At 38.6% G+C, this 26,745-nt stretch overlaps 1 protein-coding gene across 1 annotated transcript in view; it reads left to right on the forward strand.

Annotated features, from left to right (window-relative positions):
• Window positions 1-14,464: 14,464 nt before the first annotated feature.
• LOC123976765 overlaps window positions 14,465-26,745 on the forward strand; it is a 16,457-nt gene continuing 4,176 nt past the window's right edge. The window contains exons 1-3 of the mRNA XM_046059112.1: window positions 14,465-14,848; window positions 21,376-21,481; window positions 26,178-26,333. Coding sequence (XP_045915068.1) covers window positions 14,655-14,848; window positions 21,376-21,481; window positions 26,178-26,333 — 456 coding nt within the window. The 5' untranslated portion in view covers window positions 14,465-14,654. The remainder of the gene's footprint in view (window positions 14,849-21,375; window positions 21,482-26,177; window positions 26,334-26,745) is intronic.

The following is a 26,745-nucleotide window of genomic DNA, read 5'->3' on the forward strand; positions in this document are numbered from 1 at the left end:
AAAAAGGGAAGAATCTGGTATCTTGAAACTATGTGTCAATAAGTTATTGCCAAAATTAAAATCAGAGAAAATAATGTGTAGCATCTTTTGGGATCATTATTCAACTCATTCTAACATTTGAAAGAAGGAAAGATGTTCACACAAAGCGTTTCAGACAAATCACCTTTTCTGTTGATTATTCAGCACCAGCTAATTTAGATATCAATGTATCAAAGACACACTGTGAAGAAAACCAAATGCCACCAAAAGAAACAAACAATGAAATTGTTTTTTATGTCATAACGTAATGTTGAGCAACTAAATGGATCGCTATATTGCTTTTCACTGGATTCAAATGTTAGATAAAGATATTCCTGACATACAATGCTTTAATGTAAATGTTTGCAAACTCAAGCTTCATCAATACCCAAATCTTAATTCAGACATTGGTACCTCATGTTCAGCATTGGACAACAAAAACGAGCAACATAGGAGCACAATTTTCTAATACTGTTAATATTTTTCTCACTTAGCACTGAGATGAAAATGCAACTAGATATGTGTTCTTTGGGTATTACCCAAAAAAAAAGGCAGGACTTGTTCTTGAAAGTTTTGCTCCTAAGCCAGTAATGTACTATAATTTTGTAGCTCCTTTCGTTCTTTCTTTTGTAATGTATGTTTGTCTATGTAGTCTATTTTTGGAAACAGGTTATGAGATGTTAAGAATTTATATGTGAGAGACTATTTTGATGATACTTTTATATTTACGTGATGTAGCATATTAAAGATATTGTTTCTATACGTATGGTATTTTGTGTCTTTTCATGCTGGTATAACATTTGAATAGTGGAACAACATTGGGAAGGCAGAAAGAAAATCTCATGATAAATGAAGCATTGAATTATTTTTGGCAGTGCATGAATGTTTTTCTAAGAAAAGCATTAGCTCACTCTTTACACTCACTGCCCAAAATGCTGCTGCTGCTTCTTATTCTTTCCTCCCACCCTCTCCAGAGCACAAGGTGTCCTCCAAATTAAACAACAAAATATGTTGTGTATGTTTGTCTATGTCTTCTATCTGCAGGACATCATTTATCTTTAAAGTAAACACACAGCGGTCTCCCCTTGTTAAAGTCTGAAGTTTTATTAAATTTTATGACAATGACACCTGGTCCACCTCACAGAGAGCTTTGTCATTTAAAAGTAAATATATATCCGTTGGAGCACTTGCTGAAATGACTGATGCTGTCGTGCTGTGTTCTTGGGAGGACTCTCACAACAATGTACCTTACTAGTACTTTTGCTGTTTAAGTTTCTAATTCCTGTATTTGGTGATTGTACCTCTTGCCTTATAATATTCCATATTCTATATATATATTTAAGTTAGAACAAAACCTTTTCCACCAAATACAAGCATCCAAACTTTTTTTTTTTATTTCAGTCAGCCACCTTGTGCAATAGATTATTATGTGAATGTAGCTCTGACCTTGTCACTCCCTACAAGAAAATATCAAACTCAGCACAGCAGGGAGTGATGAGTGATGATAATTACGCCCCTTGTAGGAAACATAAATTTACAGTTTACGGGTAGATGCTGGGTGGGAGGTTGGGCTTATGAAATACTAGCGCCAGCGGTGGCAGCAGTAAAAGCAAGTGAGCTGTGTGGCCACATACAAGGTGTTGGATAGACGTTGCAGTTTGAAGAGTATGCCATAGGAGTGTAGCAGCAGACATCAGTTGATTGCCTGAATAAACAGCTATTGTATGTCCATGGGTATTTTGTCTTTACTGTTCCTCCTGTTACCAATTTGTGTTATGCTGCTAATGCAGAATTTTAATTAAGGGCCCATATTTTGCTCATTTTCAGGTTTATGCTTTTATTTTTGTTGTCTACTAGAAAATGTTTACATTCATTAATGTTCAAAAAACACATTTCTTCTCTTTCGGGAAGATGTCATGTCATCCATCTTTATATACAGTGTTAACAACAGCCTAATGATACCTAAAGCCTGTACTATGAAGCAAGTTCAACATACCCTGCATATAGGGTTTAGTTATCAACCACAATCATGCTTAGAGGTGATACAACAGTGGTTATCAGCTCTGTAAATCAACCCAGATTTTCCCAATCTAGCCATGAGTGTGTTAACATTACGGGGAAGTGTTTGCAGTATATGACTAATCGCAAATAAGTCCACAGCTGGCAAAAAAACCCAAAACAACTTTTTTTTTATAGGCAGCTGTGCTGGGTAACTAGGCTTACTTTTGTATCTTATAACAGAACTGTCTACTTTTGGAGCGAGATTCAGTCTCGCTGAAGTTGATGCCTTCTGTGACATTACCGACAGCAGAGATAGGGGTCAGAAAATTATTAATAATAATAATTATTAATTATTATTATTTAAACGTCTTGACTAACTCTTGTGTTTGTGGTCATTTTCAATGACATGCTTTCTGCACATTCAAAAATCTATTCCACATAACACATCTGTGTTCTATGGCATTTTGACATAATCATTTAATAAGAATAAAGTCATAATATGTTTGGGGTTTTTTTAAATCTACCTGCTCTTTATGGCTACTCTGCTGCCCATGAGCCTACATTATTGCTCTGCTAATATGGTAGTATACCCTTCACACCACATCTGTCAGACGCATAACCCCGTTTGGGACTGTACTGGGTGAAACAAGGAGGTGGAAAACCAAAACCAACTGAAAAGACTTATGATCAGGAATATATCTCACCCCAAATCCACACAAATGTTGACTACAGCACCTCCAATAAAGTGCAGCTCACAACCGCTTCAATGGGACAACAAAGGTGTCTCTAAGTGAGGGGGCAGAGACAGCAGCGTCAGAGCTACGAGTGAGAGGAAAGATGCCACACTGTAGTTTGAATTTTTTACTAGCCTAAATAACTGAAGACTGCCAGGAAATTTTAAAACATGTACATATGGCTTGAAGCAACCAATTCTGTTGTGACTTTTTCTAATTGTGGCTCTAATTCTGTTTTGTAGTTACACTATAATACAGCCTTTTGGTTTATGTTTTTCTCTCACTGAATTGTGGCTGATTGTTAATCGTTTGTGTACCCAATACATACACTAGCTGCTGACGGACATAGTTAAGTTTTTTAATCAAAATTATTGCTAGGGACTGTCCCTAGATCTTTAATGCTGAGGTTAATCAATTTTGCCAGGAATGTGGTAATTATACTGTACATCGCATGTAGTCATGTAGGCTATATAAACATGTAGAGTAGCCAAAGGTCTTACTCTCTGAATGTTTAACGCAGAACACAACAGAACATCACATGCTGTCACACTTTGCGCCTTTAGTCCCTCTCTTCAATATCTTACACCTTCTTAGGTAACACAAAATGCATGCATTTGTGTATAGCCACCATCTCATTGTCTTAAATGTAATGGCATAGCCTATATAGGAACCTTCATGTGTTCATATTTAACTTTTACATGTTAAGACAGTAAAAACATTAATTAATCAATGACAGAGATATATTCATCAAAGTTGTAGTTGGCGACACATTATTTTTACATTTTTATATTGCAAAACTCTTCCAGTTCCATTACCCTTCTGACACAGTCTGCAGTCAAGTCAGACCACTTGATTACTATCACATCATAGCTGGTGTCGCGTCAGCTGGATGCAGTTGATTCACGCAGCAATTCGCCTCTGTCAGTTATATGAATGTTTTTTACTGTGTGAGAAAATTGATCTGTGGCATGAAAGCATGTGCAAAGAGTGTCACGGACAATGTACAAGTACAAGGCTTTGGTGCTTGAAATAGTCTCTGTAGTTAGATGATATCGGTATACGAAAGCACAATGAATTGGCTTTGACCTTGCTTGCAGCTAACAGGGAAACAAATGAAATGAAGAAGGCAGGAGTCTAGGATGTGTAGAAAACTCCTGCTCCTGCTCATGTAAAAAATAATCAGGGAAAGGTAAAAGGGCTTTGCTGGCGTCTGAACATTCGTGACCTCATAATAGACACTCTCACAAAGTATTTTGTTGTTCTATGAATGGTGATGCAATTTTCAAAGAATTGATTGGTGTGTTATCTCAAACATAAGCTTCTCCGGAGCCACCGTCTTAATCCCGAAAACCCAGGGTCTTCTTGCTGTCTCTTTTATAATTGTCATTTATGGGCTGTTATAAAGAACAATACCGGTTTATCTGTAATTAGCTCGTATAGGCCAATGATATCGGCACGCCATTCGGTCGGGCTCTAATGTGTATCCTTGTACATGATAACAAAATGGCAACCCATTTGTAAAAACAATGCTTCACAGCACTACTCAAAAAATCCAACTCAGACTTGACGTAATCATATATAAAGTGGGGCCATCATATTTTCTTCAGCTGCTTTGCCAGTGTAGCAAACTTCACCAGTCACCACACCCGTATTCAAACCCTGGTCTACAAGGTAACAAATATGCGTGACAAATCTTTGACTGTTCTTTCTTTTCGTTACATTTGGTGTAAGAAGTGGGATGGCCTGTCATGAGGTCATTGGATGTGTGCCCAGTGTGTGAAGCATGTGAGGGACCCCCAGGGTTGGTGAAACCCTATGTGAGGGGAACTCCCTGAGTGATGTGGGATAGGGTGAAGTACCATTGGTGCCGATGTGTGGGATGCCTGTGCACATTGGTGCACTTCCCATTCGGCGTACAGTTGAGTACGTGCTCTTACTGCCGTACCAACAAACCTGGCTCTTTGGTGTTGCGGCACATTTGTTACAGCTCTGGGTTTGAATCTGGGTGGGGTGACCTTCGCTACAACCCATATTAGGCTTTTCCTTTCACTTGCAAAGAAGGGCATACCTGCTCAGGGCTCACTAGGAGAAAGTATGTGCCACTAGCACATGTAACTCCAATCACTGCTGCCTGCTATTAGCTGTCCCTTATTTTTGGAACTATTTTATTTTTATTCTCTGGTTACTTGAGACCATTCCTAATCTCTCATGTTAAAGTAGGCAGAAATGCACGTGGACATTTGAAACTCTCTTTCTATGAACACAGTAACCAAACATTATGATGACATAGGTACAGGGCTTGCATATTGTAGACAGGAACATATGCATGAATGCACACACCCTTGCAACATCCTGCTTACTACCCCTCTTTTTCTGGTAACAAACTCTAGGAAGTCCCACGCTACATCCCCGATTGGTTCACTTACCTTTTCACTGACTCTCTTTCCTAGAAAATAGAGGAAACGAAACAAGTCAGTCACCAATGAAACTCAGTAAAAGCACTGCTTACATCACAATTTCTATGTTACAAAATCACAGTGGCAACAGATACTCCTGTGTAGAAGTCTTCCATTGTTACTGTCAAATAACTTAGCAGAGTTTTAAAAGCAAGGTTGGGAAGAATAACCAGTGCTGACAGTAATTACAGTAGGGGGCATTGCAGGTGTTGAGGATCACATGTTTTGGTTCTTAAACACTTTAAAAATTGAACATTCATTGGAATAAGTGCTCCGAGGTCAGAAATCTTATTTGAGGTAATAGTCACTGATTTTTGCCTGTAAAGCACCTTTTTCTCAGATAAGACGTCAGCAGATTTAAAACCTGAATCTTTTTCTCGGCTTTTTTCAAGAAAACAACAGTGTATTTACGGGCACAGTAGGCATACCTGAATGAACATGAAACCCCAATATGTGATTCTAATTTGATCATTGTCCTTCACTGGCACTGAGACACACTTTCTATCAACCAAATCAACAGCAAAGTTACTGTAAGCATGGTTTGCTCTTTACCGTAATTCTCTCACAGGCTCCCTCTCTTTTTCTGTCTCTTAACCACTTTCTTTTTGCTGTGTAATGACTACCTATTCTATAGTATTTCCTCTTGTGATCTCTGCTGTGGGGGAGAACCCCACAGCTAAACACCTACACACTACTGACCAGAATAAAAACACTCAGATATTTAATGTGCACCGTCAAACTGCAGTGGTGACAGGAAATCCTTTTCTTATGGCAGACTATCAGCAACACTGCTAGCTACATGTTTATACTATTGTGCAATTAAACAGTAGAAGCAAAGGCCATAGTTAGAGAAAATGTAACATACCTGTGGACTGTTCTCAGAAAGACAAGAGAAGACAAGAGCCACATCCTTTGAAACATACCGTCATTCACGTGTGCAGCATATTCATACTTAGTCCTAATGCACACACAGAGCACGATTGGGTTGAATCAGCTAATTGTAAATCTCTACTAAGTTTGTGAGTAAGGTCCTTTCTACATTCTTACTACTTGCTAGTTTTAAACTAGTGATTTACCAAATCAGGTTACACCATTAAAACTTAAGGAATGTCATTGCTAGTAAAAATCTATTATGTGCCAATTGCTTGCAAGGAGGAAACATCTGTCGCTCCAATCAAAAGCAATCAACTATGTGAACAGTAATTGTAGCATCATAAATAGTAACATAAATTATTATTTAACTGACTTATTTAAATATATACTGTATACATGGACAAATACAAGTTCATCGTTTTCGAGTGGGAAACATCTGGTTATATAGCCTTTAAACAGTAACTCAGAATCCACCTGCCCAACTCCCTCGAACCATTTATGCCTTGTGAGCCGTGTGGCCAATTCATTCTGACCAAACAAAACATTTAATGAAACACTTTTAACCTTCGTCCATTCAGCAAACATTAGTCCTAGTATATACAACTAGTATATACTGTACAACCTAGCAGCTAGAAGCACACTCACTAAACATACTAGCAAAATGGCTAATATGATTTAGAAAAGATCCATATTGGACCAAATGAATTGAAAAACACTGTCAGAAGCCAACACGCTGTTTACACTTTCTTCACCTCTGATATCTCATGACATTTGTTCTTCCCCTCTATCACCGGCCAGCCCTATGTAGTACTCAGTTCATGCAGCCCAATCACTATACAACACTTCACTTGCCACATAGGGTGGTTAACAGGCAAAAGTGAAAGAAAAAAGTCATTAGGTTACATTTAAGTGAATGAAAAAACATTATCTGTGGTAGAGTTCATGTGGTCACTGGAAAAGGGATGCGACCATTTGCATGCGCTCTGCAGTCACATAGCTGCCCATCTAGTGTGTTCGTCACAAGAAAGTTTTCTTCAGTACATGTTACAGGGTATCAATGAAAAATTCCAGGGAAGCTACATCTAACTTGCTTATAAAAAGCTTCTTCTTGAAACTGTAGATCTGACTACCAGTGGGAAGTCAAAGTTTCCAGTTTCTCTGGCTGACTGCATTTATATTCACATTATTCAATGACAATATTTCAAATTTGATACAGGTCATGTACATTACGTTTGGATATTCCGAATAAGGAGTTATTCTGAATGTAGCATTTTTCAATCAAGACATGTGAGAAATGCCAATATTATTTGGGCTTTACGAGCATTCTTTGGACATGTAGGCTCGTTCGTAATATACATCTTAATTGGTGTTTTTACCACAATTTGTGACAAGCCTTTTGCCTGTTTACAATCAGCTTTCTTTGTTGTAGACAAAAAACTCGCATACAATTTGCATAGCTTGGGTAGAGATACATGCACAAAACAAACGCCCACACCTACACACACCTGTTTCATAAACATTATGAAAGGGTTGGATATCAACAGGTTTTAGGATATGAACATATTCACTTTCATTCATTAGCTGTTACGCCCAGCTCCCGCACTTAGGTTATGTGTTCAGTTTTTGTCTGTTACCACTTCCTGTTGTGCTTCAGTGACTCATCTTGTGTCTTGTTCCAGGTCTTCGTCTGCCTTCCCTCCATGTGTGATTACCAGTCCCCGCCCTAATGTGCTCCACCTGTGTGCGTTCACCTCATTGTCTCCCACCTGTGTGTGTTCACCTCATCTCCCACCTCCCACCATCTGGGATTGGCTCCAGCCCCCCGCAACCCAGCTGACATCGTGCGAAAGGCGGGGTACACCCTGGACAGGTCGCTAGTCCATCGCAAGGCCACACATAGACAGACAACCACTCACACCTAAGGACAATTTTAGAGACACCAATTAACCTAGACTGCATGTGGGAGGAAGCCGGAGCACCCAGAGAGAACTCAAGCGGACATGAGAACATGCAAACTCCACACAGAAAGACCTTCTTGCTGTGAGGCCACAGTGCTAACCACTGTACAACCGCGCCGCCCTGTCTCCCCTACCCCAGTGTATATGTGCCAGTTCATCTTGTTCCCTAGTGTCAATGTTCCAAGAATTTTTCTGTATGTTTTGTCCTCTGTTTTGTGACTACGATTACTACCCTACAATTTTGTACTACTGCCTGCAAGTTCGATCTTTTGCGAACCACCTTGAGTCATGCCTTGTGAGTCCTTTACCCCGGTGTAAGCTTTGACATTAGCCATGTAAACAGCTTAGTATGAACTTTGTATTTTTTGGAATAAGGGCATTACCTGTCATTTAGTTTGCTTTCAGTATTCCAAAGAACAGTATGCCTTTGGGGTAAAATAGGCCTACACAGACAACTCTAACTCTTAGGGTATTCACAGTGCAGACAAGGGTTGATATATAGGCTAATGGATGCTGCATTTAACTTATTCTGGACAGTTCAGTGTGTCATTAATTTACTTACTTCAACAGGAAATGTACAAGCATTGGACACAATTCATGTTAGCGCTTGCCGCACATTAAATCCACCCCTTTTCTTATAAATAATGCTAAAGTGATTCAGTGTATTAGACAGAGGCAAAAAGAACAAAGAAAAGGAGAAAGCAGAGTTTAGAAGTCATTTATTTTAAGGAAATTGAAATCAGCTTGTTAGTTGCAATGGGAACTTTTACAAGTGCTTGTGAAATAGGCCTATTAATTTTTTTACTGAAAGACCTAAATCAGTAATTAGTAAGTACAACAACCATTTCCACCGTTTCCCCTAAGTTTTATTTAGTTGCAAAGGAGTTGTTCTCATCTGCTTTGTGTTAATTGACTTTGACATTCTGAGAAAAGAGATTCATATTTATCCTAAAAAAGTCTTTGACCATGGTGCTGTTACTATAGCAGTGTTTGCCACAGAATGAGTTAAACTATGGTGGGGCATATTTCTGTTTCCAGCAGGTTATTTCTTACCATTTTAATTCTACTTACTTCTCCACCTTATTTTCGTGATTAGTCACTACTTGAAACGCATCCCTTTAGTTCTATTTTCCCCCACACTCAAACACATCAACACCTCCGGTCTCTTGCTATGGCAACCAGCAGCGCTTGTAGAACCCGAACTCGTCAACACTGGTGTGTTCACTGTTCACTATTGTTTTACCTGGTCTGCGCTTGTAAAATATGTAAAATATCCACTGTGTACATGTCTTTTAACATAATACCAGATAACATCTCCTCTGTGGTTTGGTCCACTGCCTGCTTTCCCCCTTTATGTCAACTTCACACAAAAGTCTGTTGGGAGAGAACTGGGAGAGAACAAAGTCTGAATGGCTTCAGCAGTGGTAGAACAAGCGGCAAGGCTATTTTATTCTTTCTATTCTTATTTAACGATGTATTTCTCTGAGTTTGCTATGTTAGCCATTATTACCTAGCTTGTTTGGTATCTTTTTAATAGCTTGTTGGATAGTAAGTCACCCACTACAAGTAACATGGCGATAAGCCCATGTGTGAACTGATTAAGCTATTATTGTAGACGTTGTAACGTTGTGTTGGGTTTTGCTCAATATGATGTAAAGTGGCAGATCAGTTGGCTTGCTGCAGTTGAATATCTAAGTAAGAGGCATCCTCTGTCCCCAACGAAACATTAAATACTATGTGGAGGATGCAAGGTAATTTGATAATTGACCTCGTGGTCAACCTATGAACTTAACTCATATTTAAACAACTGTGGCTTTGTGTTGTTGGCCAGATAAAATTACAGAGAAAATAAAAATGGACATAAGATAAGTTTTCAGTGCACCAAAACACCAAGTAAGTAGGCTACAACAAGTCCACATATCAAGGCAATTTAGTAACATCATGGTCTCCATGCTACACTAATAGTAGCCCTTCAGAAATTGTGTTTGTGTTGTGGAAGAGGTATGCCATGTGTTGTGCAGTCTCAGAAAAACAATTGATCTTTGCCAACTGTGGTTACTGAGCCATATGAGAAAACTACTTAAAAATAATTCAGTAAATATGTAAAAGAGTAGGAGGGAAGTTTTAAAAAGTACTTGTTTTTATGTAAAACTTTTTACATTGAGCAAGACTACATAGTAAAATTTTAATGAAGCTCAACTTAAGTTCAACCAGGAAGACTATCTTTATGTGTCACTCATTGGCAACTCTCTCACTCTCTCTCTCTCCTACACACTTTTTTCCTGTCTCTAACTGACTATGGGCATTCTCCCCTTGTTTTCCAATCAGGTTTTACTACAATCAGCCCAGCCAATCATGAAATCACTATGATATTTCAAATCTGTTCTCTCCTCTGCAGCTAGCTGTCATTTTGGCGCAAATCGCTGCTGCCCTCCCCAACCCCATTCACCTCCTGATCCGATTCAGGTCCAGTTCAAGCTCAGCAGAAGTCTTCCCTTAATCACATTCAGATCCTCAGAATTTTCTTCATCCCTTTGTCACCACCACCGCCAGTGCCTATAGACTCCATGGGGGTGATTTCTATGCCTCTGTATTACCACCCCCGTTAAATGCCACATTGTCATGATAGGGTCTAATCGCCAAATGACTTGTCACATTCTCATATTTAATGTATCACATGTCATATCATTCACTCAGTCAAGTATCTCCTTAGTGGATTAGTAAAAGATTTCTGGGTAAAGGATAAAAAGGTACATTTTTTATCAAATGGAAACATTTCCCTTTAAAAGTGTACATATCCTAGCCAAGCCCTCTTGCCCTTTTACTTGGAAGAGAATTGTGTTGGATAATCACCAAATATCGTTACCATCTTGTGAACAACTCCATCAACTCCTGAGCACCGCGTGCCTTTCTGTTTGATTTCAACAGAAAGATGACAAGGATGATAATGTTAAGTGTGTGTGTGTGTGTGTGTGTGTGTGTGTGTTTATGTGACAAACAGATTTAGCTCCTCTGCCAATTTCTCTTTCAGTTTTAAGTTACCATACCAGAGTTTGAGACAACAAACCAACTGCCTTTACCCCCCAGTGGTGCATGCCTTGAATTGTACTTCATCTGTTCAGTGTTTGAATTTCAATTGCAGTTATTTTTTAGTCAGTAGTAAAAGCCATATTCATAGGTGTGGGGCACTGAGTACTAACACAAGGCTGTGACGCCTTAGCAATCAGCTAAATGAGTCTAAAGGTTTAACATATAAAGATAAAAGTGGTGGTTTATCAACCATATTTGTCTTCACTTTAGTGAAGAAGCTATTAAACAATATGAGTTCTCTGTTGAGAGTGACATTTTTTGAAAACTAACCCTACTGTTGATAGGTAGTAATTATTACAAAATATTTTATTACACAAACTGTATTTCAAAGTATTTTTATTAACTATAATAAATGAAATGCTAACAACAGACTGTGATAACTACTGTAGTTATACAATGTGACATATCTAGCACTATTATTCTTACTGTTACAGTAAAACAATACCAGCAACAAGAATGGAGTGGATGTGAACATGGTTGCTTTTCCAGCTGCCCCAGGGCCCACTGTTTTGTTAATTGTGATTTTGTTTGGGAATCTGGGAACATGCGAAACTAAGCTGACACAATAAAGGCCTTAAAGGAATACTCCAATAATACCATTTTGTAAAAGAAGAAATTGCCCTTTTACACATTGGTTTTTGTATGGAGTGAAGAAACAAAATAGATCCATTCGGATTGGTGGATTTTGTTACCATTTGTCACAGCCAGGCAAGCTACGTATTTCTTCCTGTTTCTAATGTGGTGTGTTCTTTCTTATTATCTGATCTTGAGGCCCTCTGGCCCTCATGTTATTTTCAGACAGTATACTGTGCTTACATGGTGTATGTTCCTTAATTTACTTGCAAAAACTCATATCACCACAAAGAAAACTTAGAGAGAAGATTACAATATTCCAGCGTAAGAATACTGCACACAATGCACAGAGAGAGGGGGAGGAACACGGGCTGATAGGGGCCCAGCAGCTCATCCTTGTCCCATGGCCCAGAACATATGCAGTGATATGCAGCCATTTTGAATGCTCATTTTTTTTTAATGCAAGGTAAAAGAGAAACAACTTATTTTGGTTTGGGCTAATGGCAAGTGTACTTAAATGTTTTTACAAAGTTAAATGTATACATACTGAGCGCTGAGAAAAATAATCCAGGACTTAGAGGTTCCCATACTGTCTCCCTGGTGGTAGTACCAGGGAAATCCCAGCACAATCAGGTAGATTACGATTTCATTTTAATTACCCTCCCTATAAAAATAAGATCATGCAAGGTTATCTCTCCTTATCTCCACAACATTAAGAATGCAACCAATGCAAGTGGCTACTGTTACAATAAAGCAATACAAAGCAACTTTAGCCTTAGATCATCAAATTGATAACATTTTACAGTCACATTTGTTTTAAGTGAATTCATGACTCTCTCTCTCTCTCTTTTAAATGTGAACATACTGATCCGGAAGCATTCATTTATTGACCATTCATTGCATCAGTCAGTTCATAGTCATTTTCTTATCTAAGAAGCACACACTGGAACTGACCTTTAGCTTGCCGACTTAGATTAGAATGAGCAAGCTTGTAGCGCCACCTTGAGGTGGAGTTAGCCACATGCGTGTTAACGTGCGCACAGGCCTACCGCAGTAATTCCAATAATTCCGTGCCCTTGCAACTGATCTGTGATCAGGTTGCAAACTGCATAGAGACCACAAGGTGACGCCGTTGATCCACAGAGATTGCATACTGTGGAGGTATACCTATTGAGGAGATAAATAAATGTAGGCTAAATAAGCTCCCAAACCTGGAAATTGCTCTGTATATTTCCATAACTGCCAAGCTTTATAATAATAATTATGGTTATTATGATCATTATTATTAGGTAAACTATACTTTGAAGTAATTTTCCTAAAGGTTTCCAATGTGTGTCCTTGCAAATGCTCCCAGGCAGTGAAGTAATCCATTCTTTTGCAAGTAAAAGAGGTAAAATGGACTAAAATACTCAATTATAAGTAAAAGTACTGAATACAAAATGTTACTTACTTATAAATACAATATTTTGCGCAAAAAGTAGGAGTATCAAAAGTAAAAGTAGCCTTCTCATTATGCGGAGTGGCTCGTTTCACAATCTTATAGCCTATCATTGTAAAATATTATAAAATATAGGCCTACAATATTTTCCTCTGAAATGGAGTAGAAGTATTAAAGCTGTACTCAAGTAGGCCCTACTGTACTAGAATAAATGGAGTGCTGGGGACATGTCATTTTTAAAAGCATAATTTGAAATGTTAAAAAAAAGGTTCTGAAATATAGATTGCAGTTAAATGATATAGATTGCAGTTAAATAATAATGAAAATGCCTTTAGAAAGGTTTATTAGCACGTTTAGAAAATATGCAATGCAATTTAAAATATAGGCAAAACAAATGCAAAGTGTCCAAAAAAAGTAACTTAAGCTAAAAAAAAACAAGCTACTTGACACAGTTTCTTTTTGGCCAAGTTTTCTGTTCTCTCCCTGTGACCATGACAGAACTGGACGGAAGACTAAACCATGTCTACATATGTGTTGCCTCAGCAGGTATGATATTATGTGAGAAAAGGTGATCTACAGGAGAAACATATCTGAAAGCAACACAGAATGTCTGAGAGCTACACTGCATTCTACTCTAAATTCCAACATAAACTGGTGCAGAAACGTTCACCAGAACCGACTCCCCTCTCCTAGGCCTATATCTCGGCATTGAGGATATCTTTAAAACACTGTTTAAGGATCTTTTGGTGTCATTCTTGTGAACCTAATATCGCCTATCATGATGTCTGGCAAGGTAAGTGTCTCTTCACACTCCTATTTTGAGCTCCTATGTCCCCACCAATTTTCAACACAAAGCGACGCCCTTGCTCCCAGGGGAATTCCCAGCAATACTTGAAAGAGTGATGAAATCCTGCAAGGATTTCTATATTTTTAGTCATCTGTCTCTTGTTATCTCCCATCTTCAGACATGCATCCTGTAACTATACAAGTTATATCTATTATTGACAAAATTCTTATATGACATAATCAGATTTTGTCAGGAATAGACCGATAAATCTTACTTCTCCTTGGTGTTCTTCGTCCACCAACCTTCATCAAGATGGAGACAGACATTCCATATCTGACCTAAGACACTAGACAAAAGCAGACTACCAATACAAATTAAAGTTTTTGAAACTACATGTAACACCCTGACTCATTAAGACAATAAAGTAAACAAATCAATTATTTCAAAACATTTTATTGCATTATGGTAATGGACCAAGAGGCATCGAAAAGGGTGTGTCCCTGGGTTCTGGGTGTAAGCCCTCAGGGGCGTGTCGCCACACCTGAGCTCTGTCTAAAAAAAATGAAGCAGCTGTCATATGTCAACAACTTTCATCCGTGCAGTGTTCTCCATTCCTCGACTACTTTCATCAGCTTTTAATGACCGCATCATCAACCGGAAAGCATTTGCGACTCTTTAAAATACCCGCCAGCCCTCATCTGCCCTCACTGACATCGCCCACTAGAGATGGCGAAGAGTTCATCCAGAAAGTCCCTGAAAAGTTTGTTCTCCAAGAGCGAAGCCAGCCCGGACGAATCGGTGGAGAAGGATGTGGACAAGAATGAGGGACAGAGGAAGAGGTTTCATTTCTTGAAGTTCAAGAAAAAGTCGAAGAACGGCTCTGCCTACGAGACCCCGGATAACAACCAACGGGTTGTCAGGTATGCTCGCAGAATGCTTCGAATTTTCAGTAGCCATTGTTCAAGCCTGTGCATGTGTCATATAGCTTGGCGTGGAGGAGCATCAACATAAAGCAGCTTCTGGCACAGAAGAGCTGCAAAGCTGTGGATTAGCCATAGAATCTCCAAATGTTATGTTAGACTTTTTGACTAAACACACATAATTCAGTTTTCACTTTTAGTTCGAAATTAATCCATGTTGTTGTAGTTATTGTCATTCACCAATATTAAACAAACTGTGGAAAGTTTTGGAGTTTTGGGTTTATGCTTTGTCAGTTGAGCCTTGAACACACTAAAATGAGACATCCGTGCCCAGTAGGCCTACATTAGATCTCCTCATACTGTCTGTGCAGGCAAAAGACAATTGAACCAGTTTAATGAGGTTAATGATTGCTGAAAAGGGTTATTCCCAGCACCATGCCAAATCTGTTTACTTAGGTTAACCATAACTTTGTAGATGGTTCAATTGATGGTGATTTAAATAACCGGCAAGGGCATTCCTGTCTAGACAGGACAATTGAAAGGTGAACTGTGAAATCCATGCAAATGAGTCCATTCTCTCAGTCATTTAACTGGGCAAATAAAACATGGAAAAATTAAATGTCCTTAAGTTTCCTGAAATCCTACAGAAACCTTAAGGGACATGCAGTAAGTAGCGTAGGGACAACTTTAGAAAAACGATTTTTGAGTGAAATGTATTGAAGTCATTGCACTATTAGGCATGTAATATGTTTTAGGCAGAGAATAAATACATGATTGAATATCTATTGTTTTTCCTCATTTGAAGGGACCAGCAAAAACTAAATCTGCAACTATTTTGATAATCTATTAAAAGTAATTTTCTACAAACAACTCCCAGAAAATCTCTGCTTCTAGCTTATTGAGCTGCGTTTCGACCAACGAAACTATACCCTGGAACTAGCAACCTTTGGAGGAACTTACTGCATTTCCACCTAGGGGACCAGGGTCTAAATTTAGTTCTAGGGTCTTTTTTTTTACCCCCCAAAAGTCCCTGCTTGGTAGTACTTGCAGAGAATTTCTGGATGGGCGAGTAGAGGCTTCTGGCTTTAAATCTGCTCCGCTCTTCTCCTCTCAATCAACAGTCAGATAGCTGCACAAGTCTTACCAATGTCCGCCTAAGATCGTACATCGGCATTAATAAACTTATTGCTCAGAAACAGCAGCCAGCGTGCAGCGGTGTGTTTACAGTGAACAGCAGATGGAGTTACCCTAAATACTGGCTCCAAAGTTGTTGTTTTAAGTTTTCATCAGTCAGAAAATTTTTACGCAGAGCTAAAGTCGGCCTCCTCTTCTCCAAAACAAGCGGAACCACTGATTGGAGCAGGTAATAAAGCTTGTTAAAAATCTTGATCCTCCGATGCTCAGGCGGACACACACGAGTGGCAGATGATCTGCAGCACGGGTACTTTTGGTTGAAACGCAACTTTGATATTACTGTTGTCTTCTGTGATACTCAACTGAATATTAGGCTTTTGTACTATTAGTTCGGCAGAACAAGCAATTTCAATAAGTCAGCTTTGGGAAACTGTCTCAGATATATTTCATTATTTTCTGACATTTTCAATACCAAACTTTATTCATTGAGAAAATAATTTGCAGATGAATCAATAATGAAAATCATTGTTAATTGCTGTGCTAATGTTCAATGTCTAAATGGAATTGTAAACAAAATTGCAAGACAGAAAGTTGCTACAAAGTAGAGACTGTCTGAAACTGGATTTTTGGGGACTGATGTTGTTATCATCTTATAGTAAAAAAAAAAAAACAAAAGAAGAAAGATGCAAGATAAAAGTGTGGATTAGTGAAATTTAGCCGTTAGTACATTTTTTCATGTGATGTGCTGGAGACAGGCTGTTGGGCAATAAAGTCATTATTCCAAACAGAGCTAGAAACACCATCTGCTAGACTGTGATATGCTCATTTGTAAAGAATACAGACTCAAGGACAAGCTATACAAACAATATAATCGACCATAGACTGTAAAAGAAAATTTACTTAAAATTATGACCTTAATCAAGGATCAGTGTTTCTGAATTACTACCAATATATTTGATAAGCCATTATCGGCAGGTATTCCCAACAGTCCAAACAAGCACTGATGGACCCACATTTTTTCAGCTTTATTTCATAATTTCTACTGTCAGTGGACTGTTCCGATAAAGCCGATATACACACCTAATATTTGCTTTCAAAACCATAAATAAAATTTTAATTCCTGTTGACATGTAACACTTGTTAGCATTAAGTACAGGCATTACTATCACTACATTCTCACAACCCCAGACAGTAGAGTGTTACGCAACATCTGTGCAATTGTCAAGGGCAACTTCACCCTGGAGAGACAGAGACATCTTGTAGAGTTTGAGAGGTGCATAAAATGTTGGGCGTTTAGAAGTATCATACATGCAAGAAATACACAAACAATGAGTTTAGAATTGTTCAACATTTTCAGCTTTGCTGTATCGGTCTGAGATGTTTGCAGTGGAGTAAAGACACTGCTCTGTTTAAACCTTGTACAACATGTAAGCAAAGGGGTGTGCATAAAACACACAAGAGAGGTAGTGTGTTCGTGCAAGTCACATGCTAGGGCAATGTAATCATGTTGTTGATGCGGTTGTAGTGACAGCTTGTGTTTGCACAGGGAGAAATATAAATGGTGGGCTGAAACTGTGAGAACCGCCTGTGCACACAGCCGCACACTGGGGTTACACGAGGGTAAAGCATAACGGCCTATGCATGGCACACATGCAGTTAAAATAATAAATGGTAACAAATAAACCTTCATATTCAGGACTAAATTATAATAAAACAGAATTGAAAGAATGGTGTGTCATTAATAGCCTCTAATCCATTGATTGTTAGTCACATCACATCTTGATATTAAAATTCCTGAATTGTTGACATCATAGATGAATGTCCTAGATCAAAGTTAAATCCACACATAGACAAAATCTGTTTTTGTTGTTAGTTAAGGATTTAGTTTTAATTCTTGTCCAGGGATCAGGCAAAGACTTTTGGATTTCAGGGTCTTCATGTCATTTTGGTTTGTTTTGACTCCATAGCATTTCACACAGTTCAAGGTGACGTCAAAGGCATATTGGACTTATTTTAAACTTTAGCCCTGCTGTATGAAATGATAGAGGAAATACTCCATGCCCAACACACCCACATGTTTTAGTATCTGGCAAGGCTTCCAAGTCAAGTTGAGGATTAATGGAGGTACTGTAGAGAAACCTGCCGCTCCACATGCCTATTAACGTTGTCATGAAACTACTAATCATCACACACACACACACACACACACACACACACACACCATCATTGTGCCTAGGGATACAGGTCAGCAACATCTTACTCACAGTCGAAGCTCCGATGTCTCAACTCAACTGTGTTTAAATATCTGGCATTATTCAGAACAAATTAGTTCATAATGAGTCACTGTACTGTGAAACCTGTTGTGTTCGTGTAGGAAGTGGAGTACTGGCCACATGAGTTGAGGCTGATATACACCTCCCTATAGAAATACTTGATTATTCTCAGAATTTTTTTACCAGAATAAACTATTAGTGTGACCTTGCCAAAGTGAATGTAGACTCCTGTCCTGTAAGGTTTTGGCAACAAAAACACTTTGGTTAATATTAGGAAAAGAAGATTAAATGTTAAGTCACATTTTGTCTCAGGATTCAACTCACTGTGGGTTTTTTTTGTACTAAATCAGATCTTTCACTTATCTTAAAGGTCCAATGTGTAAGCATTAAGACACCTCTTTAATTAATTCTCCACAAATATAGGGGAACATATCACATGTCAGGTCATCACTGCTGCTAACTCCTACTAGCAAATTAGCTCAGTTAGCAGCTACCTCAGTTCCGAATAGCTGACTGAGTCTTGAATGGGCACCAGAACCAGAGCAAGGCGAGTGTGCAATGGAACCGGGCTCAGCAGCCTCCCAGGCTTGACATGGAGCTACTTAGGAGTGTCTGGAGTGAGACCACACAGCACATCAGTCACGTCACACTCAGCATATCCATAAATACCCACACAACCAATCTCTTCTTTTTCGCACTTGGATTCTGCACCCCTCCCCACCAACCCTTTCTCTTTCTTCAACACCTTCTTCCTCTCCATAGGGTTATGAGGTGGTCCGTCGTGCCCAGGTACTACAGCTGATTTCCCTATTGTAGCTTCCCCACAACGCTTTCTAAATATGGCTATCCAGCAACTACAAGTCTTGCACATCTTTCTGTTAGATATGTTTAAATTATTTATTGATGATCTATCAATGATGTGGCCCTTGCTAGTGAAAAGGCAATTTCTTTGGTGAAAAAGAGAAACTGAATACAGAAAGTGTATAGTTGTATATTTCTGTTTATTGAGGATAATAGGTGTTAGAGTTTCCAGTGTTGACATTTAGTGAGTTTATTTGGTTAAATAGATTAGACTTAAAAGCTGAAAGAGCTTGTGTAACACACTCACCAAATAACCAAACTGAAACTAGGGGGAGAGGCCTGAGCTATAATAGGTAGGTCGTGGGTGTACAGCGTGAACAGGAGGGGGCTGAGTACACAGCCCTGGGGGGCTCCGGTGTTGAGCACTAGAGTGGAGGAGGTGTGTCTGCCAATCAGAACTGACTGGGGTCTGTTTGTGAAGAAGTCCAATATCCAGTTGCAGAGTGTTGTGTTTAAACCCAGAGTGCTGAGTTCGCTGATAAGTTTCATGGGGGAGATTGTGCTGAATGCTGAGCTGAAATCCACAAACAGAATTCTGACGTAGGTGTTGTTTTTCTCAAGGAGTGTGAGGGCTGAGTGGAGGGCAGTGGAGATGGCATCCTCTGTGGATCTGTTGGTTCTGAAAGCAAACTGGTGAGAGAACCAGTTTCTCAAAGCACTTCATCAGAATGGGGGTGAGAGCCACAGGGCGGTCTCCATAATTGTCTGCCATGCTTGAGCAAGCATAGCCATGAGAGAAATTTGTTACCTTTAGACAGAGCCAGGTAAGTTTCCCCATGTTTTCAGTCTCTATGTTAAGCTAACCAACTGCTGATGCGTATATTTCCAAAAATGTTAAACTTTTCCTGGAAGGTAACTGAGATGGCAGGTTTAGTCCATCTGCATACAGAAAACTTGTGGGTTGGCTGTAGCAAGTGTCTGGCAGTTTGTAGATACACATGCAAATGTATAAGTTTTACTGCAGTCTCTCTCTCTCTCTCTCTCTCTCTCTCTCTCTCTCTCTCTCTCTCTCTCTCTCTCTCTCTCTCTCTCTCTCTCTCTCTCTCTCACACACATATTTTACTGCGCGCAGAGAGAGAGAAAGTACAGAAGGAACTTTCATCTCTTAGTTACATCCTGTTGAACTTTATCCTATTCAAGACATTCTTGGTTGAAAGGAGTTGCATGTGTCTTGGTGTTCTGTGTGTTGACATGTAAACGCATCACATAGGGTAGACGCCATGACTCATCCTCTTATCTCTGGAAATCTTTTCTGACTGCAGCTTATTTGTCTCACACGTTGCAGTCCCACAACTACTTGACTTATTGACAGGCTGTTGTGCATGAAAAAATACAAATACACAATATTTGGTTGCTGCTTAATTATGAAAAGGGTACATGCGTGAGTATTTAGTTGTGCAAAGCAGCTTTTGTGTACAAAGAGGCCTCTATTTGATGTGAAGACAGCTCATGATTATTGATGGACCCTCTATGTTGACTTTGAAGCCCCTGCAGCCTCGCACTGACACCCACGTCCCAGGAGAGCAGTCGGAAATAATTCCGATTGACTGAACAAAACCAAAAGCCTGTTGTTTCACAACAAAGTGGACAATAATTGAATGAATAATATTATTTAGGCTGTAGCTACCAATTTCCTTTTTTTAGGAAATGGCAAATATAGCTTCTTGTAGTTTTTATGTTCATTAACTGTATCCTGATGGCATAATAAGCCTCTGTTCTATACAAAAGTTTCAGAACACCTATAAGAAACACAAATGCACACTCTGCTTAGCTGGTTCTGTTCAACATTCCTTCAGCAATGATTCACTCTTTTATTTTGTAAGCAGCATATTTTCCCTCTTTATAAAAGTACTGAACAAACTACAGGATGGCATACAGTATGTATGGTGTTAATCATGCACTACTTCAGCAGTATACTGTACTGTACATGGGTCATAAAAATCTATGAAATCAGTATTTCATTTGTCTTAAGGAAATCAATTTTTTTTTCCTACAGTATATCAACCAAGCCATAATTAAGATCACAATCAACGTCAGTTTTATTGTACTGTTTATTAACTCATTAATTCATCATAAATCGTTTTCTCTAACTTTAAAACAGTTTTTAAAAGCATCCGATGCCAGATGGAAGCCCTTCAAAGCTCACATTGGTTACAATGGTCATATTGTTTTTTCTGTGTGTAAAGCTGATATATTTTCATGTGGATTTTGTTAGTAGAGATTCTACTAATTTAATATTTTTAACTGTGTGCCCATCAGTGATGTTGAGCCCAGTAACACTGCAGAGGATGGAGAGGCCTCGTCAGACAACATTGTTTCCAACAGCAAGCGGTCTTCTCTCTATAGCACCGCACCCAGGTCAAAGGTCAGTCAAGCTGTTTACATTGTTGACCTCACTTCACAGGTAGTTATTAAAAAGTTATTAATCAATCCAGCTTATGACTATTTCAGACAGTGTAGTCAAGCAGGAAAGAGATTTGACTGGAAAGGTGTGCGTGTGAGTGAGAGAGAGACACACGCAGACAGAAGTCAATGTGTGTTATGCAGAATGTATGTTTAGTCATCCTGGGGATCCTCATTCTTTAATAAAATATGGGCCTTAATTATACAGAACCATTACAACAACAATTATAAGCAGTAAAAATGTGTCAACTGCTCTGTCTGATCCCCTTTGTAGTGAAGCATCGACAATTTCCTCATTAGTTTATTCTGCTGCCACAGGTTGGGTGATTTCTGTAGTAGACATTCTTAAAGGAGAATTTATTACTGCACTGTATGCTAATAAAATGTGTCTTTAGCTCAAAATTGGCATTTGATTTGACTGATCCAGAAAGGTTTTCAGGCAAAAATGTTGAATGACTGGTTTTAAACTCTATACCTTTTCTGACACTAAGACAAGAAACATGTTTTGCTCTTGACATATAGATAAAGCAAAAACATCTGAACCTCTGAAAACTTTGTCTTCTCTTTCTGTGCTGCCTGGGAGACTAACACGCTGATACTCAGTTGAAACCTGATGTTGATCCCTGTGGCAACAAATGTCAAGCACATGATTTGCCAAATTGAAAATTCTCAAACTGAAGCCAGCCAGGCTATGTAGTGAGTAAACCTCACTACCTGACACCTTAAGAGACGCACTGGCGACCGACACCAGCGCCCGTGGGTTTTATCATCCACCATTGGTCACCAGTTCGACTCCGGACCGTGTAGTATGTACTCAGGGCAGCCGGTTATACTTCTCTGTAATGATATACATGGATTAATATTTAAAATTACCTAGAATGATATATCTCTTGTAGATTAGTTATTTGTTCATGGTGAAACTAATGGAGGGACATTATTTTTCTTGCTTTGACAGATCTTCTCATCCAAACATACATGCATAAAATTTAAAACACAAAATGGCATTCTCACTCTGATTTTTTTAAGAAGTTGAAACTAGTGAACCAACCAAGTCTTATTTTATCATCCCTAAACTGCATATGTGCATACACTTATTGCAGCATCTTGCATATTTTAGTTGTGTGTGTGTGTGTGTGTGTGTGTGTGTGTGTATATATATTCATGTTTCTGTTTTGCTCTCAGATCGCAGGACAGTCCTGTAGGTTTTCTCTCAGCGTTCTGAAGATCAGATCAGAAACTTGTCTGAACAAGAATATTCTTGACAGCATGTCTTTGAAAGATGAATAAAATTGCCCCCATTAGGTGACTTTAATGTCAGCTGCATTCCACCTATGGTTTGTAGAATCTCCCTCGGGGTCTTGCTTGCATTATAATGACCACTTTACACTTATAAGCACATGCTCACAGATAACTCTAATATGCGCTATGCAAATAAGCACAGTCACACTTATCAATTGTTATTATTTAACTATTCTCATAATCTCAGTTACACCCACAGACATGCAATTGACTGCAGGTGGCCAACATACATGACTCCTCTCTAGAGGGCACCATATCTCAAAAAGTAGCACAGGCAACACGATAGGTGGTGCGTTCGAGATGACCCCGCCAGGTCACTGCAGGGGCGCGGGAAATATAACCGGCGCCGTCGAAACATTCTACCTGCGTGAGCTTACTGTGAGCTGAGATCAGTGAGTGATCTTGCGGCATTTGCAAAGAAAAATGGCGCGAGATCAGGCAAAAGGTGGTTCCAACTTTGTGCAGCTGGAGAAAAGCAACTGCGTCCGCCGGAGTTGGCACCTGCAGCCGCCTTGCTCAAGCGAGGTTTTAATGTCATGTGACATCGTGACATTTTGCAGCGCCTGCGAAAGTCGGACACAATTTCTAACCAGCATGCCTTATTTTAAGTCTAGCCTGCATCACGTTCAGTCAGTGCTGCGCAGCGCCGCATGAAGTCAAACGCACCTAGTATGTCACACAGTAAACACAGCATACAAGTTAATGTTCAGATTCAGTGAAGTCACTTGTGATTGTTGCGTACTTTATGTGAACAATGTAACAGTTCAATTTCATTTACAATACTCTAGCCTTGATTTATATCTATGCCTCCAGTACATAACAGAGTTGGAGGAGCAGGTAATACACCAAATAATTGTTATTCCCTCCAGCAGAGGGTGCCATTGCTCTACTAAGCCGTAGTGTTGTGGCAGTGTTCAATTACCGGTACGTTCTGATGGATTTGTAGTTGAGACCTGTAAGACATTTAGCATGAAAAAAGCAAGTCATCCCGGTCATATGTTCTATTTTATGAATTCGAATCCAGTGATTTAGCAGCGGCAATGTACAGGACAGCATGTGAGCATGAAATTCAGATGGTGAGTATATGAATGCAGTGTGTGTGTGTGTGTGTGTGTGTGTGTGTTTAGTATATACTGTGTATGTGAACATAGTGATGCAGAATGAGCTTAAAGCGTGATATAACATACTTTAAAAAGAGCATTATAGCTTGTGTCAGCCAGGTGGGTTTGAGCATTACCAGTGGACCAGAATATAACATATTAAAAATCTTTGGGCCATGTGTCAGATGGTTTGAGACAGCTTTGGCCGTAAAAAGCAATGTTTGTTCACATTAAGATATGTCTACATCATAATACAGATGGGGGATGCAACAGACCTTTTAGGAACACACCATGAACTTGCAATTTTCCAAGGAGATGCATAGATTTAAACAAGAAAAGTATGTCATTGTGCAAGAATCATCTGTAATTGGATTGAGGATAATTCAGGTGAAATACATCACTTATCTCACTCCTACAATCCCTCAACAATGGCACTGAACACCCTTGAGGTGAACTCAAATGCACCATTAGTAGAAAAGAGCATCCCATTGTCTTTTGTATCAGCTTTAACATCAACAAAGAATACTGCAGTTTCAGTGTGTCACTGAATATTATTTATGTTGTATAATTATGTCACCAGTAATAACATAATTTAGAGGAACCTCATCGTAACTAACAAGTGCTCCGGTGGAACAGCTGTGGTTTTCGTCTTACCAACATGCTGTGTCAGGGCACATAGTGTAGTAATTTATTTAACTAAACTAATGTTAGCTAATGTAACTTTTGCTGAACAGTGGCTGCAACTGGTGCTTAAAAGCTGTGTAACAATAGTACAAGTAGTGAAGAGTCAAAGTTTGTAACTTGATCTGAAATATCAGTCACAAAGCAATATCTATCTAAAGTTTCCTAACATTCACTAACATCAGCATCCACTGGTCATACCAGACCAAATGAGGCTGTAGCATTACTGTGAATTGAGCAAGGGTTTGTTTTATTGATTATAATTTCTAAAGAAGATTGTGCTATTTCTTCTTTTAAAAGGTACATAATCTCACCTTAATTTAGAAAAATACATACACTGGTTGATTTGCAGGAAAACCAGGTTGGAATAGTGGACCACAAAAAGCATACCTTAAGACTTATTTATGGACCATAATGGAATGAGAAGAAGGAATTGCAATTAACAGTGCAAAAAAGAAGATCAAATGTTTAAAAACATAATCTGCACTAGTTTAATAGCATATGAATTCAATATTTTATTTGTAAGATGAAGATTATTTCTTCTTTGAAAAGTTCTCCCTATCTTTGTTAAGTTAAGCTGAAAACAAAGTTTTTATTGGTAGGACCTGTAGATAGGTAACTGAAGTAGTGGATTTACTGTAGTGAATAAAAAAATCAGCATTCTTTTTTAGTTTTGTGTTTTATGCACAAACACCTTAATATGGTAGTTAGACATGTCCTATACAGCGGAGTTACACTGTCCATTCACAAAGACTCCACTTTGATTGTTGTCTTTACTTCTCATACTTTCCAAACTATTCATCACAGGAGGAAGAATTCTAGTAGACACACCCAGTTAAAAACCTGGCAGATGGCAGTGACAGACAGCTTCATGTTCCATTGTACTTTGTCATCACGTCTCAACAAAAAATGCACACATAATCATGTGTCACCTTTTCAATCAGTGTTTGCCTGCACGCTTTTAGTATCTTTAAAAGAAAAATAATGAATTCCTGGGTCAGGTGCTTTCCCAAGATACTGACAAATTTTTAACTCTTTTGCACAACAGTTTTTGTAACAGTAATGAAATGCAGTGTAAAGAGATGTAGATGTTTCCTATGTCGGTTATGATTTGTACTTCTACGTACATGATCGTGTTCTACTAGTCGGGTGGATCAGGTTTTTTCTACTGCTTGGAATGAAGTTAGGGTGTCAACCCTTTTTCATGTTTATAAGTGTAAGGACTCATTATCTATGTGTACTTTTTCATAGTGAAATATCCTCATCTTGCCACTGAAAGAAGCAGTGTTTAAAGGTTTATTATTAACCCATGTCAAGGGCTTAAATGGTTAGGGATTATTAGTATGTACGGTATGTGTGTTCAGATTAGATGTTATTTAATAAAAGGTAGAGTGAGCTGTAGTATGTTTTTAAAAATGATTTTTATAAATAGCAAGTCATTAAAATTACACTCCCAATTATTAATCACAACGTGTTTTGTTAATTTTCCTGAGAGTTAATACATACCTTTTATATTCTATGTCTTGCATTTTGCATTTCTTCCTCCCTCTCTTCTCCTTCCTTCTCTCTTACTCTCAGGGAAAAGAACTCAGCTACTCAGAGTTGGACCTCCGTAAGCCCAAAAGGTTTTCTACATTTTCCTTTGGTCAAAAAAGGAGGAAGAAGAAAGATGAAGAGAGAATCTCTAAGAGCACGTTTGGCCTTCATAGCCCAGGCATTGAAGAGCAAAATGAGGTAACCTCATTCCCTGAGTTTTGTTGTGGCAAATAAATTTTCCTTCCTTTTTTGTCACGTTGAAACTTTAGTGCATCAACTGCCTACATAACTATATGATCATGTTGTTTTGTCTGGCTTATCCATAGCCCCAGCATGTGCCTCTCATGTATTATCATTATATTTAAGCAATTGTTTCTATTAAGTTCTATTTAAGTCCCTTCTTAAAACATACTTTTATAGGAGAGCTTTTCCCGATCTTATTTGACTTTATTTTATCCCTTTTATTTTATTGTATTTTACTAATTTTATATAAAATTTTCATGCTCTTATCTTTTTTTTTGTATTATTCTTTACACTTGTTAAAGCACTTTGTAACTTGTTTTTGAAAAGTGCTCTACAAATAAGGATGATTATTATTATTATTATTATT

The sequence above is a fragment of the Micropterus dolomieu genome, linkage group LG09 (genome assembly GCF_021292245.1).
Source record: "Micropterus dolomieu isolate WLL.071019.BEF.003 ecotype Adirondacks linkage group LG09, ASM2129224v1, whole genome shotgun sequence".
Classification (NCBI taxonomy): Eukaryota; Metazoa; Chordata; class Actinopteri; order Centrarchiformes; family Centrarchidae; genus Micropterus; species Micropterus dolomieu.